This window comes from Dipodomys ordii, unplaced genomic scaffold (genome assembly GCF_000151885.1).
Source record: "Dipodomys ordii isolate 6190 unplaced genomic scaffold, Dord_2.0 Scaffold83, whole genome shotgun sequence".
Lineage (NCBI taxonomy): Eukaryota > Metazoa > Chordata > Mammalia > Rodentia > Heteromyidae > Dipodomys > Dipodomys ordii.
Genome location: NW_012267299.1, coordinates 3,007,285 through 3,031,072, shown reverse-complemented (window position 1 = coordinate 3,031,072; position 23,788 = coordinate 3,007,285). Strand labels below are relative to the sequence as shown.

The following is a 23,788-nucleotide window of genomic DNA, read 5'->3' as shown; positions in this document are numbered from 1 at the left end:
TAACACAGCAATGATGACAGACCTCATTAGGGAAAAATCCTAAGCTACTTTATTACCAAGGTGACAAATCGCCTTGACAGTGGACATATTTTCATGAGTAATGGTTTCTTTGCAATTCCTTGGATTTATATCAAAGCCTGGATATCCCAATGGAGAAAATAAAAACTGGATTATTTACTAAGATGTGGCTATGAGAAGCCCTAGTGTCTAGAACCCAGCACATCAGCTCTACCGATGGAGAAGCACAGCAAGTCCAACTGTGAGGGAGGCAGAGCGCTCCATTCTCACATGGAATCACCCTCCAACTAGCCACTGTAAGAAACTAGTAGGTTTCTTTAAACAAAAGCAATCAGGATCTTCTGGCGCAGAGGATCAGGATATTCTATCACTTAAGCCGTCCCATACCCCTGCATGTCAGCTTGTTTTGTTTTTGAGATAGAATCTTGCTAACTTTGCCCAAGGTGGTCTTGAACTTGTTACCCTCCTGCTTGTACCAGTTGGGGATTACAGATGTGAAGCAACATGCTTAGCTTAAGGACACAATTGTTAATAGTTAGATACAGTAATGTTAGACACAGGACCCTGTGGATAGGGTCAGTGACTAACAGGTCAGCAGTAAACAACTATTGTAGAAGCAGAGCTAACATTAGCATTTAATGTGTACCCAATACTATTGTACACTTTAATTATATTTTCACTCATTTAATTCTGTGTGTGAATTAAGAATTATTTTTCATTTCCAGTTTACAGTTGAAAAACCTAAGGTACAGATATATTTCTAAGTGCCAGAGCCACAAGCTAGGAGACACAGAGATATTCAAGTTCCCATATACCTGGGCTCATCACCACTCAGTCACAGTACAGTGGCAAAAAATGGGATCATTTAATAAAGACTAAAGTCTCTAATACTAAATAGGTATATACCACTCTTATTAATTCAAAAGCATTCACATTAACAAACATCAGACAATCTGAAGTTTTGCTTTATATTTTTACATTAAAACCTTAGACAAGATGATTTCCTGGTAACCTATTCAATTAAGAAAGAATAATTTAGGAAACTTAAGTGAAGTTCTGTTAAGAAGCAATTAATTATATAATTTCTGGAACTTTTGTTCAGGGAACAACAATTACTTGTATTAAAATAATACTGACATTAATTTGTTTTGACATGGACTGAATAATGATACACTTAAAAAGATATAATCCAGTGCTGGTGCTCATTCCTGCAATCCTAGCTGAGATTAGGAGGCTAAAAATCTGAGGATTGTGGTTTGAAGCCAACCCAAGCAGTAAAATCTGTGAGACTCTTATCTCCAATTAATCACCAAAAAGGCCAGTGAAGATGTGGCTCAACTGGTAGAGTGCTAGGCTTAAACCAAAGAAACTGAGACATAGTGCCCAGGCCCTGAGTTCAAGCCCCGACACACACACACACACACACACACACAAGTAAAAACATTAAAGAAAGACTGTCATGAAACTTTACTTATATCAACATACTGGTAGTCAGACTAATAGACTCAGATATTTACTTCTGAAGCATTTGGTAAATAGTTTTAATGTGTTTATTCAAAATAGCAAATAGATAAAATAGAGAAAGTGTTTTTTTGACATTCTGTCAACTAATAGTATCTCTCAATGGACTTATCCAGCCATCCGTGGTATACTGAAGCTTATTTATCACGAATGTTCTGAAGTTTTGAGAGACTCAAAACTATCTTTGGATTATAGAAAAATCACAGATAGCCACATGGTTTTTACATATAGTTGAAACTAATAGTTTACAGTAAGAGATATAATTCCTTCTTGATGCTGTGGCTAATGCCTGCAATCCAGCTACTAGGGAAATGGAGAACTGGAGGATCATAGTTCCAGGCCAACCTGAGGAAAAAATTATAGTGAGACTTCTCTCAATCAATAAGTGACACTATATCACAATCAATAAACTGGGTATGGTGGTACAAATCCATCATTTCAGCTATTAGGGAGGTGGGGTAGGAAGATCTTGGTCTGTGGCCAACCCTGGGCAAAAATGAAACTATATCTGACAAATATCTGACTAATGCAAGAAAGGACTAGGGCGTAGATCAAGTGGTTGAGCACCTGCCTACCAACTGTAGGCCCTGAGTTCAAATTCTAGTACCACCAAAAATTGTTGCATTTCTTTACTTCCTGACCAAACTAGAAAAGTGCCTCCCAGATAATAAATATTTCTCACAAAGACTGATTAATAAACATACCTGTTCATTATACTTATTATTTTATAAAGACAAATTACCTGTTCTTCGGTTGCTGGTGTCTCTAAGATTTCAGTTAATGAGGTTCCTGGCTGGTTCCGAATCACATCAATGATCATCTTTTTGGTCCTTACAAAGGAGAAAAAGGAGAGAGAGAGACTTTCAGACAGCTGCCTTGATGCAAAAAAAAATGATTTCTCTTATGTGAATGCACAAAAGGATGCTTCAAATCAAAGATTCTTACAGGTGTGTTTGAAGGCTCCTGAGCATTTGTATTTGTCCATCAGAGTCTGGGCTTTATAATCTTGATGTTGTAAGACTATTCTGTTAGCAGCATGAGCACAAATACGCTATAGATTCCTTATCTAAATACTTTTTTTTGTTCTTTTTGGACCAAGATTTTTGTTGTTGTTGTTGTTCCTGGGGCTTGAACTTGGTCTGGGAGCTGCCTTTGAGCTTTTGCTCAAGGCTAGTGCTTTAAGACTGAAACCAAATCTTCACTTCCACTTCCAGCTTTTTGGTAGTTAATTGAAGATCAGAGTATCTTATCACAGACTTTCTTTTCTCACAGTGCTGGCTTTAAACTAAGATACTGAGATTCTCAGATTACTGAGTAGCCAGGGTTACAGGTGTGAGCCACAGGTGCCCAGAAACTACTTTTTGATAGGCAGCTGAGATGTCTTACTATGGAAGGGACCAGGATGGTAGCTACTATCCTTTTCTCCTGACTTCAGTAGCATGTAAACATCAATCTGTCACTGCATCCAAAGCTTTAGGAATCACACTAATGGTGTCCTCTATTTTCACAAAGTTATGGAACAATGTGAAGACTAGTGGTCACAGAAGCCCAGAATGGCTGTAGAGGCTTAGGCTGCTGGCCGACCCCAGCAGTCAGGAGGCTGAGTGTTCAAGGACCTGAGGAACAAGGAGACAGGGCTGGCTCATTGGTTTCCTGTGGAAGGGAACAAAGTTCAGATGTGGAAATCCTACCGAGGTGCTAAAACCACACATTCTTTCAGATGTGTATATGTGTTCTTGTTGCCAATTGGCCACATGTCTCTAATTAGGGATCAGGCTATGCAATTATGTAAGAAAGGATTTTATTGGAAGTGTGTCTTCAAGAAAGAATGTAGAAAGATTTTAACATAAAGGGTAAATAGGAGCTGGGTGGTTTATGGATATAATAATCCTAATTACTCAGGAGGCTGAAATCAGAGGACTGTGGTTCAAAGCCAGCCTGGTCAAGGAAGTCTATAAGACTCATCTCTAATTAACCACCAAAAAGCCAGAAGTGGAACTGTAGTAAATGGTAGTGCAGTAGCCCTGAGTGACGAAACCGAGGGGCAGTGCCCAGGCCTTGAGTTCAAGTCCCAGTTCCAGCATCATAAAACTCCCTAACCACTCGCCCGACCCTAATGCCAACCAAGCAAAACCAACCAAGCAACAACAACAACAAAAGGTGAATGGAAAAGTTTGCTCACATACACATAGAATAGTAGTTACACTGGAAAAAATACCCTTCCTTCCAAAGAAGGAAACATGACTTTAAAATCTGTCTGACCCCAGGAACACCGTGGGGAGAGGAGACCTGGAAACTGCCATAAACTGCAAGCAGGTTAGGTGTGAAATTTCATTTTCATTGTAGCCCTGCTACTGTTTTGGTTCTGCTAGAGAAGAGAATCCTTAAACAGCAGCAGAAATGTTCACACAACATGAAACTAGAAATAAAAATGCATGTTTTCATGGTTGAAGCATAAAAGCAGCAGTTCCCGAATGGTCCTCAAAGTTATTTTGAATATAAACTTTCTGAAGCTGGGCTTGAATCCAGGAAGTTATCTATAAACATTTTTTTCCTTCTCATTTTCTATTTCTTCCAAGTCTGCATGAGAAGCCTGATCACATTGCAACTTCCGTTTCTCCCTTCTCTGGGGTCTCAGAGAGCCATTTCCTCTGGCACTATGACCCTTCGCTGACTGGGGATTTTCAGGCTGTCTGGGAATGCACAACTAAAGACTCTAGGGAGTCAAAGGTGAGCACATAGCTAATTATAGCCAGGTGGGAGCAGGCACGGTTTCTGAGGTGGCCATAGCTTGGAAGGCCTCCTGTCCCTTCCTCTGTCTACATCTCCATCTTCTAGTTATCATCAAAAGGAATGAGACAGAAACATTGGGTTAAAAATACAAGCTCTGCATGACTTTAAGAATTATTTGTTCAAGAGCTGCTGAAGGACAAACTGCTCATATGACCGTTTATCCTCTTTGAATTCTGTTACATCAGGCCTGTGGAATCCATTGCTCAAGTTCTACCCTTGACATTCTGTGTCCAAGTAACCATCCAGGATAGGGAATTCAGCTCCCTTTCCCCACAGTGGACTGTGGGTCAGACAGATGTAAGGCCACATCTGGGCTACTATTGTGTATTAGCCAGGTAAGCTTGTGCAAATTATATAATTCTTCTAAGTATTTTTTTACATCAGTCATAAAATGGAAACCTCTTAGAGAATTGATGGAGGACTGAATACAAAGATGCAAAGCCTTTTCTTGCCGGTTCTGACACATGGTAAGCATTCCAATGGTCAAGTAAGTTGTTTTGCCCAAGATGGCATGGGTGGCAGCCAAGTCCTTGAAAATGCTTGGTCCCATAGGGATGTGCTTTGTGTACTGGAGCTTGAAGATTTAGTTGGGACTAAAGAATTTACAGTATCTTATTAATAAGTTTTTATACTGGCCACCTGTTGATAGAAACTTTTTTTTTTTTTTGGTTGGTCGTGGAGTCTGGACTCTGGGCTTGGTGCTGGCCCTCAGCTCTTCAGCTCAAGGCTAGCGCTCTACCATTTGAGCCATAGTGCCACTTCCAGCTTTTTCTGCTTATGTGGCTGAGGAATCAAACCCAGGGCCTCAGGCATGCAAGGCAAGCACTCTACTACTGAGCCACCTTCCCAGCCCAATAGAAACTATTTTTAATAAATTGAGTTAAATAAAATATATGAAGAGATGGGCTGGGAAGGTGGCGCAGTGGTAGAGCGCTTGCCTAGCATGCCTGAGGCCCTGGGTTCGATTCCTCAGCACCACTTAAGCAAAAAGAAAAAAAGCCAGAAGTGGCGCTGTGGCTCAAGTGGTAGAGTGCTAGCCTTGAGCTGAAGAGCTGAGGGACAGACAGCGCCCAGGCCCAGAGTTCAGGCCCCACGACTGGACCCCACCCCAAAAAATAAATAAAATATATGAAGAGAAACAATCTTAACTCAATGTCAACTAAAAATAAGTGACTTATGAGCTGGGCACCGGTGGTTTACACCTATAGTGTTAGCTACTTAGGAGGCTGAGATCTGAGGATCATGCTTCAAAGCCAGCCTGGGAGCGAGAGTGCATGAGACTCTTATCTTCAATTAAGCACAAAAAGGTTGGAGGTAGAACGGTAACTCATATGTTTGAATGTTAGCCTTGAGCAATCTAAGCCCCGAATTCAAGCTCCAGCACTGGCACACACATTCACGCACTTACACAAACACATACATGCGTGCAAAAGAAATAAGTATGAAGTAATGGACATATTAATTCCCCTGACCAGATCACTAGATATTGTACACATGTATCAAAATGCTGAACTGTACTCGCTATGTACAAGTACTATGTGTCAATTCAAAATTTCATAAAATAAAATTTCCAGCTGGAAAAAGTCACAGGTTGGTTGTTTTTTTTTTTTTTTTTAGAAAACATGTGGCTTTTAGAAAATGATATTAAATTTCTTTTGGAAAGCACAGTACTGAAAGGCACAGAACATTTCATTCTTCAGGAGGAAGTTAGCACTATCCAAGGCCCACTCCCTGCCCTGGTTAGTCACAGGACCTCTGGGAAACAATCCACTATCTGCTGTTACAAGCAAGACAGAGACCTAAGAAGTTTAATGGCAAGACAGACACCGCACACTACTGTCTAGTGTTGTAGAACATAAGCCAAGTTCCTTTTCCACATCAGCAGCTGGCCACAAACTTCTGGTGATGGTCCATGACCACAGACTCTATCTTCCTATTCGTTTTGGGACATGTGGAGGTGAAACTCGGGACTTTGGCATGCTGAGCATACTTTTTTTTACTCAGATACAACTTCAGATCCCAACCTCCTCTTCTACCACCAAGAAGCCCCTGAGGTCCTTAAATGTTTAATATAATCTGCAGAGTTCATAGTTTGGTTTACGTTTCTGTTGCCAATGACCTTACAATGTGCTCCCCTCTGTACCCCAGTACACATCCCTCCTTATAGTTATGTCTGACCAGCGCAAATCAACTGGTAGTATTGATCTGTGTCTGTTCAAATGTCATGGTAGAGTATGGACTATGTATCAGTAAGAGGCTAATGTGAACCAAGAATCCTGACTTCCCTGAATGAGGCACTATTTAAAATCTAGAATTAAGATACTGAAATACACCAGGGATTTTCTTTAGCAGAGCTGTACTGTTATTTACTTATGTATCTAAGTGAGACCATGCGTCTCTTGAAAGATGTCCCCCGGCTTGGCCATTCCATGAATATGGCATCCATTAATGTGACACCATTATTAAACTCTGCCGGGTAGTATTCGAACCTTTCTCTGTCACCTGCACAACACTGAAGAGGAATCAGTGTTTGTAGCATCTCAGGAATCTCTCTTTTTTGAACATTCCAATGGCATTATTACATACTGTTTGCACTATACCTCAAGTGTCACTAAGCCATTGAGTGCTCTTGCCAGCTTGAAACAGAATCAAGGAAATCTCTGGTGGGATAATGGATCGCTAAACTCAATCAGGAGAACATTCTTAAGAGATGACAACTTAAGTGCTTGAGCAGCTAAGTATGATTTATAAAAACCACAAGCATTACCCTCTATTTAAATACAAATACTTTGGTGGAAAAGCAAGCTCAATAAAGGCCACTAGGGTAACATATTTTGAGATGTCATAATTTCTAGTAAGAGAGATTTACAAGTGTATGGTTCTTTATAATTTATAAGATGCCCAGGCTTGTCACAGCCCTCGCTGCTGCTCTGCTGTATGGCTGGGCACATTGCTGGCTGGGTCATTTGCGGCATCTTTTGGCTGATAAGTAATCCATGGAGCTACCATCCCATAGTATCCCACCGCTACCCCATTGGATTCTGTTTGTTTAGAACTGGGAAAGTGGTAGTAGCCCGCATTGAAGCCCCAGTCCTGGGGCTTGCACTCAGGGCCTGGGCACTGTCCCTGAGCTTTCCAACTCAGGGCTGCTATTCTGCCACTTGAGCCATCCCTCCTCTTTGGCTTTATGCTAATTAATTGAAGATAAGAGTCTCACAGACTTTCTTCAGATCACTACTCAGCCTCCTAAGCAGCTAGGATTACGGATGTGAGCCACTGGCAATGGCTTGACTGAGGTTTGCTATTCCACACAAATACAAAAGAGGAAAAGACCTTAATGTTCCCTCCAACTCAGACATGTGCCCTTCATGTCTATCACCCTTCTCAGTTGTTCACCTCTGACCTGGAAGGACACACTAGCATCAACAGTGCCACCATGTCTCTGCTGTAATCCTCATCCTTTATCCTAGTATTCTTTTTTTTTTTTTTTTGCCAGTCGTGGAGCTTGAACTCAGAGCCTAGGCACCATCCCTGAACTTCTTTTGCTCAAGGCTAGCACTCTTCTACTTGAGCCACAGCACCATTTCCAGCTTTTTCTTTTTATGTAGTACTGAGGAACTGAACCCAGGGCTTCATGTATGCTAGGCAAGCATTCTACCACTAAGCCACATTCACAGCCCTTTATCTTAGTATTCTTAGATGCAAAGAATAATGGCCTAGCCCTCAAGAACTGTGTGTTGCAAATGTTGGCTCTGGATGATTTAAGAGCAACTGGGTTTGAATGTGCTCCAGTTATTAGCTGTATTACTCAGGAATCTGGGTATCTGTTTTGTATTTATTATTTGTATCTGTGAAATATGGAAGATAACTCCATGTCCATAGGGTTACTGAAGGTATTATATGCATATTATAGTAATTATAATAAGCATGTGATAATAATCCACAGAAGAGGCAAAAATATTTGCAAATCATGTATCTGATAAGGATAAAGTATCCTGAATGTATAAGGAGCTCTTAGAATCCAGGAACAGTAACAATAATAAAATCCTCCACTTAAACAAAGGTAAAAATTTGAATAGATATTTAAAGTAAAAAGGATATACAAATGGTCAGGAATCACATGTAGAGATACTTAACTGTACTAACGAACTAATTCCAAATTGAAGCCACAAAGAAACATTCCCTTATACTCACTGGAATGGCTACTTTTTTTTCTTTTTGGTCTGTCCTGGGGCCTGAACTCTGGGCCTGGGCGCTGTCCCTCAGCTCTTCAGCTCAAGGCGAGCGCTCTACCACTTGAGCCACAGCGCCACTTCCAGCTTTTTCTGCTTACGTGGTGGGGAGGAATTGAGCGCAGGGCCTCATGCATGCAAGACAAGCACTCTACCACTGAGCCACCTTCCCAGCCTCTGGAATGGCTACTATTTGAAGAAAAAGAGGAAAGGAGGAAAGAAAGGAAGGAAATAACTGTCAAGGGGAATACAGAAGTCACACCTTTCTAGGGGAAAGGCAAAACAGTATTGCTACTATGGAAAATAGTTTTGTAGTCCCTCAAAAAGCTGAACACAGAATTACCATATAACCCAGGAATTCTACTCCCTGGCATATACCCCCAAACACCTGAAAACAGATATTCAAACAAACTTGTACCTAAACTTGTACATAGCAGCACTATTCTATAGACAATAGATGAAAACAATCCAAATATCCACCAGTGATTTCAAAGATAACCAAAGTACTGTATATTCATACAATGAAAGGGATCATAAAAAGGAACAAAGTCATGAATCATACAACATGGAGAACTACTACACTGAATAAAAGAAGTCAAACACCAAAGGCCGTGTATTACATGATTCTCATAATATATTACATGATTCTTATAATATGAATATGGAACAAGTAAATTCAGAGACAGAAACCAGCCTAGTAGTTAGCAGAGGCTGAGAACAGGGAGGAGGAGGACTGAATAAACACTTGAGATGGTAAAAATGTTCTTAAAACTAGACAGAGGTGATGATGCACAATACCGTGACTGTCCTAAATGCCTTTGAAGTGTGTACTTAAAAATCAACCCATTAGCTGGCTGCACATCATACGGTGACAGAAGGATTGTCTGTTGTGGGCAGCTAGCGCACCCTCGGTAGCAGAGGGGTGGTGACACAGGGCTGAGGCTGGTGTAAGCCCAGCAGGACAATGTGCCATGCTTTCCAGACAAAGTCAGCTCTTTACAACATGTCTGACTTTTATGATGTTGTTTTTAAGATACAAGTTCCAAGAATTTGTGGAATCCTGGAGACTCCGACTCAGAAATTAGTATGAATATGTAGGCCAGTCATATGATTTTAATATGTTAGACTACTCAAATGTAATTCTCATTACATTTGAGATTTAATGCAGTCAACCGCATTTAGAAAATGGCATTCAAATACTACATAAAGTCAATTAAGGGGAAACTTCTTCCCATCATCTCACGGGATAAATTTTATGAGATCATGGGGGATTTGGTCTAATTTCATTTGCATGACACCAACACCCAGTCTGGGTTTCCACTTACTTTGATAATTGGCCTGTTCAGAGGAAATTATGGAGTTCATTCATTTCACTCTTTTTCCTGCCCTGCCCTGAACTGTGTTTCAGAAAGTGCAATCTGTCTTGGTAAATAGGGTTGGCAAAGAAAGGCTCTCGGCTCTGGGAGGCCATGGCTGTGGCTGGCTCTGTCTTGTAGCTGGGCCTCTTGCTGTGCCCTCTCTACAGCTGGACCTCAGGCTGCAAGCACTGGGAGATAAGAGATTCCACTGGCCGGTGTCCAGCCTGGTCCCCATCCCAGAGCCTTACCACTCAAATGAAGGACTCTTAGAAGATCTGAGCACAACCTAAACAAGCCTTGTAGAAGCTTGGAGCCCAGCAGAACACACTGAAAAAGCTCTTTTTTTAGGGGTATTTACGTGAGCGGTTGTGTATCTGGAAAAAGTCAAGTAGAGACGAATGTGGCCTACAGCACGTCAGTGGCAGGACCGCAAGCTCTTATAAACAAAACCACCTCCGTACTCAGGACATGTAGCCTGGAAGAAGTGTGTGAAATACTGTGCTCCCACACAGTTGTTCCCAGTGGTCCTGATTTCCTTCTCCAGAGTCTGCTCCAATATATAACTCCCGTTCCACACAGTTGCATAGCCTCTCATTGATAAAGTTCTTCAAAATGACAGCAGTTTGTATTCTTGTCTCAGGGTTTTCATGTATGGGGTGGGAACACTCACTGATCTCACTATTCTTTTCTGTAAGTCTGATGTGGCACATGCATGCAGCTAGGAAAAATATAGCATTGATTTAAGATGTGATTGCTTCATTAGAAATCTTTGGGGACAGGAAATAGTATGTATGTAAACAAAGTCAAACACCTCTAGAATTAGTTTAATAGGAAAGAAGCCTGACAAATCAGATGGTGATATGTCTTGTCATGAGTATGAGCTTTTTCCCTGAATCAATCACTTCATTTCTTCGAGGAAAGAACTCAAAATGCTATGTGCAACACTAAAAATCAACACAGACTCGGTAGGCTAGTCTAATGCTCAGTTCTCTTCCAAACATCTATTGTTGTTTGGTTTGATATATGATGGATGGATGCAACGCATTTCCATATTCACTTTGCTTCAGCTTGCAAGGTTCAAGAGATACAATTGGAGAGTGTACCCTTTAAGCCCCAAACTTACTTTATCATGAGGCTTCGGCTATCCACAGATTCACCATCTCCTAGGTCATATTTGCTGGTCAAGGAAAGGGAAATCTCAGTCTTGGAGAGTTGATTTAGTGTATTTTCCTTGTTAGGGTCGTTGGGGTCAATGGATCCTTCCCCTGTGGCAAAAAGCAAGCCATGGTGTTATTCTTTGCATCTCCCTCCCATGGGGCCCTGCAGAAGTCAGACGTCGTAACTCCATGGTAGGCCATAGTCTGGGCGAAACTCACATCTGCAAAGAACGCAGACTTAAGAATATCTGATTAACACGTTAAAATAACCTGGGACAGTGCGGGCAGGGAATGTGACAGAGGGGGTGAGATTGGTTGGAATACAGCATAAGCATGTGTGTAGATATAACAATAAAATTCCCCCACCCATATAACTAATATATTCTAACAAAAATTACATGAAATTCTAACTATGAGCAAATAACTAAAAGATAGCTGCTAATCAAAGAAACTGTTAGAAAACAGTGAAGAAGTCGTTATGTTCTAACACATCTGTTCTTTTCTTTTTCTTTCTTGCTGGTACTGAGGCCTTGTGCCCCCAGTTTAACTTTTTTGCTCCAAGCTGGCACTCTACTACTTGAGCCTCACCTCTACTTCCAACTTTCTGCCGGTTAGAGATAAAAGTCTCAAGCATTTGTCTATCTGATTTGGCTTTGAACCTCCATTCTCAGATCTCAGCCTCCTGAAAAATTGCTAGGGTTGTTTAAGTGTGAACCACTGGCACTTAGCTCTTTTTTTTTCTTTCTTATGTTTATTCGATTTATTTTTTTGTGAAACAGATGGACAAATCTGTTTTGATGTGCCTAGAACTTACCTTCATGAATACCAAATTGTCTTATAGTCTGGGACAAATGATAGAATTTGGGGAGAAGCGGGGGTGTTGAACCCAGGGCCTTTGCACACGTTAAGCAGGTACTTTTCTTCTGAGTGACACCTAGCCCTGAGTTAAAAATTCTTGGTAGAAGAAGGGGTACAGGGAGCTCTTATCCTTTCAGTAAGCCTAACAGTTAGATTCCACTTTTTCTTCTTTTTATAATCTCAAATACAGAAACTAAACAAGAGGCCAAAACGGTGAAGATGAGAAAGAACGAGCTCTCACCCAGAAAGGATTCTATGGTGGGCACCTCTCCCAGCGTCTCAAGCAGCTCATTGAGTGAGTCGCTCTTCTCTGCAGCAATCACATCCTGATGTTCCAACAGGAGCTGTACACAGAGGACAACACACACATGCAGTCAGCCAGCTCCATTCCCAGCCTGCCAGACTCATGTACTGCCTCTTCTAGATTTCCAGCATTTTCTCTGGCTATTCTTTATATCTTCAGGACAAGTTGGACATTTATTAAAGCTTATGGATAGCAGAGACACAATCTCAGTTCTATCTCAGAGGGAAATGTCTGCATCCAGGAACTGTAGTATTGAAGGCGTTCCTAGATCTTTTTCAGAAAGGTTTACACAATGATCATGTTGGTAAGATCTGCTAAGGTCCTGCCTTCTACACAGCTTGTGTGCTCCACACTACCTTCACAAAATCTACATTGAGACAGAAGGGTCTTGGCTAACACCAACAGCAAACTGGCAGGGTGTTTTCTCTTCCTCCTCCTCTTCCTCTTTTTTCTTTTCTTTTCTTTTTTCTCTGTGCTTATCTTTCTTTTCCATTCATAGCTGGTGCTCTATTACTTGAGCCACACTTCCAGTCGGTAATTTTCCTAATTTACTGGAGATATGAGTTTTGAGGACTTTCCTTCCCTGGTTGGCTTCTAATCTTGATTCTTAGATCTCAGCCTCTCAAGAAGCTAGGATTATAGGTGTAAGCCATTGGCACCTGGCTGAAAGGGTATTTCCGTATTACTTTAGTAATCAAATACTATTTTGTCATGCAACTCTGTTTGTGGGGCTTGAACTCAGGACTTGGATGTTGTCCTGAGCTTTTTTACCTGCCGCTAATGCTCTACTACCTGAGCCACAGTGCCACTTCCTGCTTTTTTGGTCTTTAACTGTCTTAATGACTTTCTTTCCTGGGCTGGCTTTGCACCTCAATCCTCAGATCTCAGCTTCTTGAGTAGCTTGAGCCTCTGGGCTCCTGGCTATTACTTGGCTTTGAAGATCTTACAGGAGATAAAAATGGCAGCACTGCCTTCATGGTTCCTTGCGGTGGGAACAGTGGGATACGAAATGGCTTTCCAGAACCCACATGGCTACAAAGGCGTTTATCTCTTTCCAGTCTTAGAGAAATGCTGTCACTCTTCAAGAGCAGCTACACTGCCAGGGAAAGCAAGCAAGGACAGCACAGCTTTTGTTTGCATTTCTAATTAGTTGAAACTATGTTTCTAAACTTCTGACATCCTGCCTGTAGGAGACTTAGTTGTTTTGAATCATAATGTTATAATAATCATAGTTCTGAATTATAATGATAGTCCCATTTCCACTTTCTTTTCCTTTCTTTCTTTCCCTCTCCTCCCCCGCTCTTTGGTTGTTTGTGGGACTTGAACTCAGAGCCTGCATGCTCAGCCCTTAAGACTATCCCTCAACCACTTTGAGTCACAACTCTACTTTCAGTTTTTAGGTGGTTTAATTGGAGCTAAAAGTCTCACAGCCTTTCCTGCCTAGGCTGGTTTCAAACTATGAGCCTCAGATCTCAGCCTCCTGAGTAGTTAGGGTTAGAGGCGTGAGCCACCTGCACCTGGCCCCCTTTCCATTTTCAGTATTTCGTGATCCGGCCATTTCATCTCTAGATGTACAGATTTGTCAGCCGTAGAGACATTTGTGTATAAAGGTTACAACAGCATTATTCACAATAGCCAAGTGTCCATCAACAGATGGAAAAGGGTGGTATGTTCAACACGGCACAGTGACACACCATCAAGGAGGATCATGAGGCCAGGCCAGCCTGGATTATATAGCAAGCTCTAGGCCAACCTGAACTATATTCTTCAGTTGGTGGGGGGCATGGGTAGAAGGTGGTCTATATAATGTAATATTATTTAGCCTTAGGAAGAAAATTCTGATTCATGCTATATGAGTTATTGAAGTAAAATAAACCAGTCACAAAAAGCCAAACACTGAATCCCTATGATTGTCCCAGGAAGTCTCTACAGTAGTCAAATTCATGCGAACAGACTGTGGATCGAGTCTAGGAGTGAGCTCATGAGGAGGGACGGTTAATGGATACAGTTTCTTTGAGGATGGTAAAAATATTCTCAGAGTGAACAGTGCTAGTAATGGTCATAAAACTGTGACTACACTAAACACGGGGTGTCATATGTTTTAAATGAGTGGATTTAATTCAGTTTTTCTGGTTAACTGGAAATGGAGTCTTGCTGACTTTTTCTGTTCCGGCTGGTTTTGAACTGCATTTCTCTACATCTCACCCTTGTTAGTATTATGTTCACCTTTGGTCTTCAGCTCCACCCGCACCTGGCCCCTCCTCCCATTCCTGGAGTTCAAGCCATACAGCTGATCCCTCCCTCCCTCTGCCCAGACCCACCTCACCTCCTACCCCTCAGACCCTCCTGCAACCTGGATGGGGACAGAGGCCATGTGCTCCCTCTTGGGGGAAATATGGCTCCTCTACTAAACCTTATAATAATCTTTCTCCTGTGCCTGCCTACTTCTGCGTGGTCCCCTGGGTTGGATGTGTCTGATCCTCTTTCAACCCTCCTAAATTGAGAGCTATTATTACAGGAGTGAGCTTCCTACATTGACCTTTTATTATCTTAGTCTTTAAGATTATTGAAGTTTAATGCTAAATTTTCTTACTAGTTCCCTGTCATTTGCGGGGAAGGAGGAGGGAGGGAGGAAGAGAAAGAGAGAAAGAGAGGGAGAGATTCAGATGCAGGGTTTGAAATCAAGGGAGTAAGACATCTAGTTATTCTGTATTCATTATACTTATGACATTTCTGCTTCCACACGGCAGGCTAATTTTATAGCATAACAGAGAATCTTCGTTTTAAATTAAAGAAGTATGCATTGTTATTTTTAAAAAATTGGGATGAGTCACAGAAAGGTGCTAACTGAAAACTACAAGAGACACAGAGGCATGGTCAGCGCTGCAGGCACAGACATAGGTTATTTTGGGGAGGTGAGAGGGAGATAAGTTAGAGCACAAACAAAATAAGCAGGCTGGGTAAAGTTTAGAGACAGTGCATCTGGCTGCTGTCTCTGGAAATGCTGGATGTATTTCAGGCAGCCAGCTTTCACCCTTCGTTTTATGAATCAGAAAGCATTTCCTGTGAATGTCTCTGTAAAGAGCTGATGATGAAGTTTTACATGCTCGCCAGAGAGCCTAAGGCCAGTCTATGGCCACAGGGTGTGTATGTGTGTGAGTGAGTGTAAATGTGGGTGTGTGTGTGCCTCCATCCCTAGACTGTAAACAGGAAGTTGTCCCATTATTTGCCCGCCCACACTACAGCTGCAACCGCCAGCACAGCACACAAAGGGACTCCAGATTCATCACACGCTCTGTTTCCCAGAATTACATTCTGTTCTCAATTATTTTCAGCACAAGGAATCATCTATTTCTCCTTCAAGACTAGCAGTCTCCATGAACTCAATGAACATTTTCTCTCTATTCTCCATCAACAGGAACCTCTCACTCAGAACTTCTCATTCTGAGCAAACATGTAACAAAGATGTTTCTGCATTTGTTTGGGACAAAATAAACACATGGCTTACTACTCATGGTTAAAGAGTCTACTTCCCCACTTAAAAATAGTTTTCATAAATGGTACATAGTTGGACAGTTTTCTTCTATTTAAGCGATACTTATTGGGAACTTGATGCAAATGACATAGTTCCCTATTCCTGAGAAGGAAAAAGCAAAACCAGATCCCATCCTGCCTCCAAACCCACATTCCCAAGCTTATAATAATGCTAGAACTTTGAAGTAGCCATTTTGCTATGTGTATTATCAGGACTTTGAGAGAGTAGGCATATATGCTTTATTCTCTAGCTGTCAGTACAATACAAACTACATTCAACTGAAGCTTCTAGAACTTTCATGTGCATCTGAAGTTCCTGGGCTCAGATTTAGAAGATCTCGGGGTACATTTATAAGCTCTTCCCAAGATCTAACTTTCCCTAGCAAGGCTTGAAATTACCCTTAAAAAGGTTACTTTAAAAAATATTCCAGTTCCAACTGGACTTAGTTTTTGAATACCGAAATCCCTCAAAGATCTGGCTTCTGTCTTTACGTAATTGCAAAGCTGTCTCTGGGCTGCCCATTCTTTCCCAGTGCCCCACTGAGTGCTGACGGTTGCTGAGAAGCAGACGGAGACATGACAGAGCACAGACAGCAAAACTGCTGCTTCTAAGAAAAAGGGCTTTCTAGAACAATGGCAGGCTGAGCTCTGTGGGTGTGTCTTATCTTCTCTGAGCAGCTGGATGTCCACCTCTCTCCATACTGCTCAGCCTTTCAGCCAACATGCATTGTCATAGGTCCAAACATCAGAACAGGGAGAACACTATTCTCACCTCTTCAGCAAATGTCTAGAAGAGCTGTGCCTACTCCTAAAGGGTCAGAGATAGGAGGCTGCATGACTGCTGGGGGAGAGAACAGGGTTTGCCCCTGTTTAGGGCTTAAAGTATGCTTACAATCTAGCCTTGCAAGTGGATTATGCCCAATATCAACGTTCTTGTTTGTGAGAGGGGTTTTATTAATGTTTTAAGAGTCAAGATTCTCTCTTAAATTCTTTTCTTTTTTGTCAGTCTTGGGGCTTGAACTCTGGGTCTGGGCACTGTCCCTCAGCTCTTCAGCTCAAGGTGAACGCTCTACTGCTTGAGCCACAGCGCCACTTCCAGTTTTCTGGGTAGTTTATTGGAGATAAGAGTCTCATGGACTTTCCTGCCTGGGCTGGGTTTGAACCACTATCCTCAGACCTCAGCCTCCTGAGTAGCTAGGATTACAGGTATGAGCCACGGGTGCCCACCTCTCTCTTAAATTCTAAGAATATGTCCACCACCACATGTATACCATAAGTCCTGCATTATTTTTTGTGTGTGTGCGGTCCTAGGTCTTGGACTCAGGGCATGGGCATTGTCAATGAGCTTTTTTGTTCAAGGTCAACAGCTCCATTTTTGGCTTTTTTTTGGAGGGCCAATGGAGATAAAAGTCTCATGGACTTTGCTGCCCAGGCTAGCTTCAAACTACTTTTCTCAGCTCTCAGCCTCCTGAGTAACAAGGATTACTGGTAAGAACCACCGGCACTTGGCTTCTATGTCCTGTATATTTTTTTTAAGTGAGCACATGTGTAAAGCATGGGTGTGTAGCTGACCCTTCCCCAGTCCAACTTACTGAATGCGTACTGATGATTTCTTCAATGGAAATATAAATGACTGGTTTGCTGACTGTCACCAAGTCTGTGTATTTGTCCATATTAAACTTTTCTTCTGGTTCAAGGACATCACATGCTTCTTTGAAATATTTCCTAGTATAAAGGGAGGAAAAGTGTTAATATGGAGTCAAATATGTGAGTTAAATAGCTTTATTAAAAAAGGGTGTTTTGCATGATGGCTAGTACTTTGTTTTCCATTCAATATCTTGAAGGGAATTGCTACAACTCCTAACCAGGCTAGCTCCTGACTGCAGGAGCTTTTCAGCATGTATGGACATGCCTTAAACAGGATTGGATTCCTTCCTTCCTTCCTTCCTCTCTCTCTCTCTGAATGCATATGTGCTAGGGATCAAATCAGAGTTTTGTGCTAAGCACATGTTTTATCACTGGTCTCTATCTCCAGCCCTGAACTAATAATTCTTGATTTGAGACTCATGTCTCTGTAAAAGAATACAATTTCAGAAGCAATCCATCAAATATGGTTAAATGGTAAGATGTGGGATCTGTGTCACCCTTCAGAACATCTGTTACCAGTTTGAGAAAAATGGAGTTTAGTATACTGAATTCCTCTCTTTTCTTCATCTTCCTTTTCTTTTAGAGGTACTGCCTTGACCGGCAGGCACTCTGCCGATGAGCCACACCTCCAAGCCCTTTTTTGCACTAGTTAATTTTGAGACAGAATCTCTCTCTTTCTAGTTTCCATCACCCTGGTGGATGATGTGCCTGAGTTGTTTCAACTAGCGTGTGTGTTGTGTGTGTGTGTGTGTGCGTGTGCCAGTCTTGGGGCTTGATCTCAGGGCCTGAGCTTTTTTTGGGGATTGTTAATTGGGAATAAAAGTCTCGTGAGCTTTCCTGCCCAAGCTGGCTTCAAACTGCAATCATCAGACTCCAGTGTAGCTAGGATTACAGCTGTAAGCCACTGGCCCAACCAGGCTCAAAATAGGCTCAACCAGCCTATTTTACCCTTGTTATCATAGCTGGGGTGACAGATAATGTGCCATCATGTCCACCTTCTTCCACTGAGTTGGAGTCTGGTCTGGAAATTCAGTCCTCCCAATCTCAGCCTCCTACTTTGCTAGAATAATAGGCATATGCTACAACACTCAGTGAGAAGAACTGAAGTTAGCATTTTGAGAAGTTAGAACTTTCTGTGGTAGGTGTAACTCATTCATAAAAGGATACAAATTGGATAGAGATGATGATGATCATGAACTCTTTACATTGATTGTTAAAGTCGCTAAACCAGAGGAAACTGAAGAATGGGAAATAAAGTTTGCAAGTTGGGATGAAAGAGGCCAAACATGTCAGATTTCTATGGTCTATCACAGACAGACAAGAGCCCAGATACAAAGTGAAGGTGTCTACCAGAAAACTTTGAGACAAGCAAGCCTTTCTTGTCTGCATGGAATCATCAGAAAGAGAAACCATTGGAACGAGAAATAAAGTCAACAGAATGAAACCTTATGATTAAGAAAGTGTGAGAACAGGGCAACAGCACATATTCACACAAGCTCATCCACAACATCCACAAATATAGAACTGGGGTTTTCCCAACCTCTCAACACGAAACTCTTCATTTCCTACCATTGTTTGTCATAGATACGGAAAATTCTTCCCAACTGGAAAACAACTCCCCCCGCCCTTCAGTTACCCTTCTTTATAAGGTGAACAAAGCAGAAATCAGCTATTTTGAGCAGTCCATCCTGAGCACTCCACGTCAGTGGCAGAGCAGGAAGAGCACACGTTTCATTCTGTCAGTACAACATGGAATAAGCTAGGAGGGCTCAGCAGAGCAGGAGTGGTGGATGGGGCCACCAGGCACCAGCAACCTGGCCAGACCTTCCTTCTCTTTCCTGAAATGACAACTTCTAGAAGAATTGTACATAGCCAGCTGGTGTTCCTATAGTCACTTTACCCTCTGCCCCCCACTTCAGCTCTGGGTATAGAACACACATTTGTGTGTCTAGCTTCTTACAGGTTTCTTTAGCATGAATGGACCTCCTCACCTGAATTTCTGGTATGTCTCTGATAAATAATGGTTCATAGATGAGAGGTGCTCATTTTCTCCCTCAAACAGCTTGTTAGAGGCTGCATGCTGAAGCACCTTGGCTACGGACCCCAAGTTTCTCCTCTGGTCAGAGTTGATCTGCCCTCCAGCTGTCATGTCAATGATGTCAAAGCCATCTGGAGCCACGATGGCTGGGTTCATGTACCGGTAGTACAGGAGGTTTCCAACAATCTGACAGATGCACAAGGAAAAGACCATTGTTTTAAAGAGAGAAAACTTGAATTCATTTTTTTTTCTTCCTGAACACATATATTCATTTACATTTCCCAAGAGAAAGTGGGGCATTTTCTGATTTTTTTGGGGGGGGAGGGGATGGTACGGGGACCTCCTGCTCTCACTTACTTTTTTGGTCAAGGCTAGGTCTCTACTGCTTGAGCCACAGCCCCACTTTTGGCTTTTCTGCTGGTTAATTGGACATAACTGTCTCTTAGACGTGTCTGCCTGTGCTGGCTTTGAATGATCTTCAGATCTTTGCCTCCTGAGTAGCTAGGATTGCAGGTGTGAGCTGCTTGGCACCTGGACTGATCTGAATCTTAACAAAGCATTAGGTAAAGGCAATGAAAATATGCTAATAAGAAATTATTTTTGATTAAAAACTGCCTCCAAAATGCATTAAAAGAATTGCAAGAATGTCTAAGATTTCCAAATTAACTTCTGCCTAATGAATTTTGAATCTATTTTTTATTATTATAAAGATGATGTACAGAGGGGTTACAGTTGCATAAGTCAGGCAATGAATCCTACATAATCTTGACAGTCAGAAATAGAAGACCTGTAGCTGCTTATCAATGGTCAGACATGGGGGGAAATGCTTATGAAATGGTCTGTTGGCAATTTTGGCTCAGGCCCCCAGGGAGAAGCTGTGGTGAGATTACCCTTGAAAAAAATCTACCTTTAATAGCTCATCTTCTGTTGCATCAGGAAATTTCTCATGGATCGAATTCTTCAGTACTTTGGCTATATACCTCAATCCATAACTACATGTAAAACAGATGACAAAAGAAAATCATGGAAAATGGCTAAGTGAGGGAGAAACACACCACAAATGTTCCAGTCAGTTATAGCTGAGCAGTTTCCCTAAAAATTCAACGCAAAATGAGATGGGGATGGAATCACAGAACTTCCACTGATGATAACACCTGAGTACTGTTTGTGGCTACAACCAAAGTATTGCTCCTTCTTCTGCGAGTAATTATGCATTTAAGAAGTTAAGCGTAGGCCATCTTGGTGATGTTTGTTTTTTGAAAGTTTCCATACATAGCCCAGGTTGGGGATAGAACCCTCTACATAGCCCAGGCTTGTCTTGAACTTATATCTCTGTCTTAATCTCTTGAGTACTAGGATTACAGGTGTGCCCCACCAACACCTGGCTAAAACCCTCTTTTACAATAGCAAATACAGTCTGAAGGAAGATTCCTGTCTTCACTACCACAGCTAACTTCCAAGAACTTCCAGAAACTAATGTTAAAATTGCTACAAACCCAACTTACGGCAATAGATCAAGAGAAGAAATAATAGAGTTCAAGACTTTGTCAGTGACCCTTCTCAGGTTCTCAGTGGATGTGTCCAGTTTATTTTTCACTTCTGGGTATGTTAGAGCTTGTTCTGTGGTTACATCATAAGGCAGCTTGCTGAAAACACAACAAAGGGTTTACATTAACTGAAGGCTGAGGTATGAGCACTGTGTTCTAGTGTGGACTCTAGTCAAGCTATAGTGAAGTGAACAGAAAGGAGCTTTTGCTAAGTGAAAAATAAAAGGCAGGGCATGTGATTTCTCCCTTGTCCCTCCCTCCTTTCCTCCCCATCCTTCCCTTAGGAGTTCTGCGAGTTAAATTCCAGGCCTGTGCATGCTAGGCAAGTGCTCTACACCATTGAGGTACACCCCTAATCCCTTTCTTTACTTAAATAATAAAAAGAAAACAGGGCCTATGGCTCATGCCTGTAATCCTAGGTTGAGATCTGAGTGTCAAGGTTTAATGTCAGTCCAGGGAGGAAAGTCTATGAGACTCATCTCCAATTACCCACCAAAAAGCCATAAGTAGAACTGCAGTTCAAGTGGTAGAGCACCAGCCTTCAGTGAAAAATCTAAGGAACAAAATGCCCAGGTCCTGAATTCAAACCCCAGTACTGGCATCCCCCCCAAAAAATCAAATGCAGAGACAACTAATTCTCATAGCTCATTACATAACTTTCTAAGGCTTCCTCCACAATGCAATCTGTGCACATATACATTGCATACAGATACTATGGACATGCATGTACACATGAGCAATGAGACAGGGTCTCATTATGTATCTCAGGCTGGCCTCAAATTCATAATTCTCCTGTCTCTTCTCCCCAAATTACTGGTATTATAGGCATACAACACCATGCCTAGACACAGGACCAATTTTATTTTGAAAAGAAAATGGGCTATTGGACCTTGCTGCATTTGAAAAAATAAATCATGAACATAATTTCTGTGCCAATAAATGCCTGTAAAACCATTCCAAATAGTCATGCACTCTATTATGTGTTCTGTAAACATTTAATTAATCAATCCTTCAAAGCTAAATATTTGCCTTTTCACTATTACAAACAGTCCTGTAATGTCCACCCACACAGTTCTTGCAGCATATCTGATTTTTTTTCATAAGACAACTTTTTGCAGGAACTCAAAGCTAGAATTAGTTAGGTACAAAAACTACCACCCAGAATGAGTCCATCCTACCTGGATTATGGCTATACAAGTAGAATGTACTCACTAGGTAATTAAAAAAGATTTTTGGCAAGTGAGAGAAAGTGTAAGCTGGGCGCTGGTGGCTCACACCTGCAATCCCAACTACTCAGGAGGCTGAGATACAAAGAGTCCAGTTCAAAGCCAGCCCAGGCAGACAAATCTGAGAGACTTTTATCGCCAATTAACCAGCAAAACCTTCAGTGAAAAAGCCAACCAAAAGTGGTAGGCCTTGTGTTAAGCCCCAATCTCAGCAGGAAAAAAAAAAGAATAAAGAATAAAGAAAGGACAAGAATTACAGAATTTGAAGTATTGGAAAATATGATTTGAAAATATGATTTTGCATCATGATGACTAACGTCTAAAATGTGATATGCACATTAAAAACAGATTGTTCTTTTTCTTTTGGTGTCAGTCCTGGGGCTTGAACTCAAGGCTTGAGGCTGTCCCTGAGTTTTTTGTGCTCAAGGCTAGCACTCTACCATTTGAACCACAGCTCGATTTCTAGCTTTTTTGGTGATTCATTGGAGATAAGAGTCTCACAGACTTTCCTGCGTGGGCTGGCTTTGAACCTTGATCCTCACGTCTCAGCCACCTGAGTAGCAGAAGTTATTGATAGGAGGCATAAGCCATTGGCACCAGGCAAAAAGAGATTTTTTTTTTATTGGTTGTGAGGTTTGAACTCAGGGCCTAAGTGGAAATAAGAGTCTCATGGATTTTCCTGTCCAGGCTGGCTTCCAACCGTGATCCTCAGATCTGTCTCCTGAGTAGCTACGATTACAGGTGTGAGCCATACTGGTACCTGTCCAAAAACAACAACAACAAAAATCCAAGAACAGATTTTTTTTCCAGTATTTTTTTTTCCTTAAAAGAGTTTTAAGAATATATACAAATCGACGTGATTATAAAACACAATTAAAAAACAAAGCAAAATGAAAACCATAATTGAAAATCGCTGTCTTCTGACATGGTTACCTGGCCTCTCCTGTCTGTGTTTCCAGCTGGTTCACCCATGCCTTGTACACCTCTACGGGGTTGGTATTGATGATCAGGGACTTGTCATCAATGATCTCCTTTACCACTGGAGCCAGGAGCTGGCGCAGTGTGTTCTGACCCCGGGCACCTCTGTTGAAACTGACGACCATCTTGATGACTGTAGGGTTTCCAGTGACTATTTCTTGTACCTGGTCCACCTTTGATCTAAAAAAGCCCAGCCAAAACCAAAAACCAAACAACAACAAAAAAACACAAACAACAAACAGAAAACAACATGGTTTGTTTCTGTGGATAGTTTTAAATACCATTTCCTCTTCCTGGTAGCAATAATTTTGTCGAATTATACATTTTACTTTGTGAAGGTGTGATTTTGATTTTTTTTCCCCCAGCTCCTAGGGCATGAACTCTGGGCCTAAGCAATGTTCCTGAGCTTTTGGACTCAAGGCCAGCACTTTACCACCTGAGCCACAGCTCCATTACCAGCTTTATGTGGTTAATTGTAGAAAATAGTCTCATGAACTTTCCTGGCTTCAAACGTGCAACCCTCAGCTCTCAGCCTCCTGAGTACAAGGATTACAGGCCTGAGTCACTGGCACCCCCG

General features: G+C 41.7%; 1 protein-coding gene across 1 annotated transcript in view; it reads right to left on the bottom strand.

Moving 5' to 3' along the window:
- Window positions 1-23,788, bottom strand: part of Iqgap2 (IQ motif containing GTPase activating protein 2) — a 256,487-nt gene that overhangs the window by 24,480 nt on the left and 208,219 nt on the right. The window contains exons 24-31 of the mRNA XM_013025233.1: window positions 23,167-23,391; window positions 20,966-21,106; window positions 20,368-20,452; window positions 19,414-19,646; window positions 17,368-17,500; window positions 12,179-12,281; window positions 11,046-11,187; window positions 2,282-2,369 (exon numbers count right to left, since the gene is read on the bottom strand). Of these exons, the coding sequence (XP_012880687.1) occupies window positions 2,282-2,369; window positions 11,046-11,187; window positions 12,179-12,281; window positions 17,368-17,500; window positions 19,414-19,646; window positions 20,368-20,452; window positions 20,966-21,106; window positions 23,167-23,391 (1,150 nt within the window). The remainder of the gene's footprint in view (window positions 1-2,281; window positions 2,370-11,045; window positions 11,188-12,178; window positions 12,282-17,367; window positions 17,501-19,413; window positions 19,647-20,367; window positions 20,453-20,965; window positions 21,107-23,166; window positions 23,392-23,788) is intronic.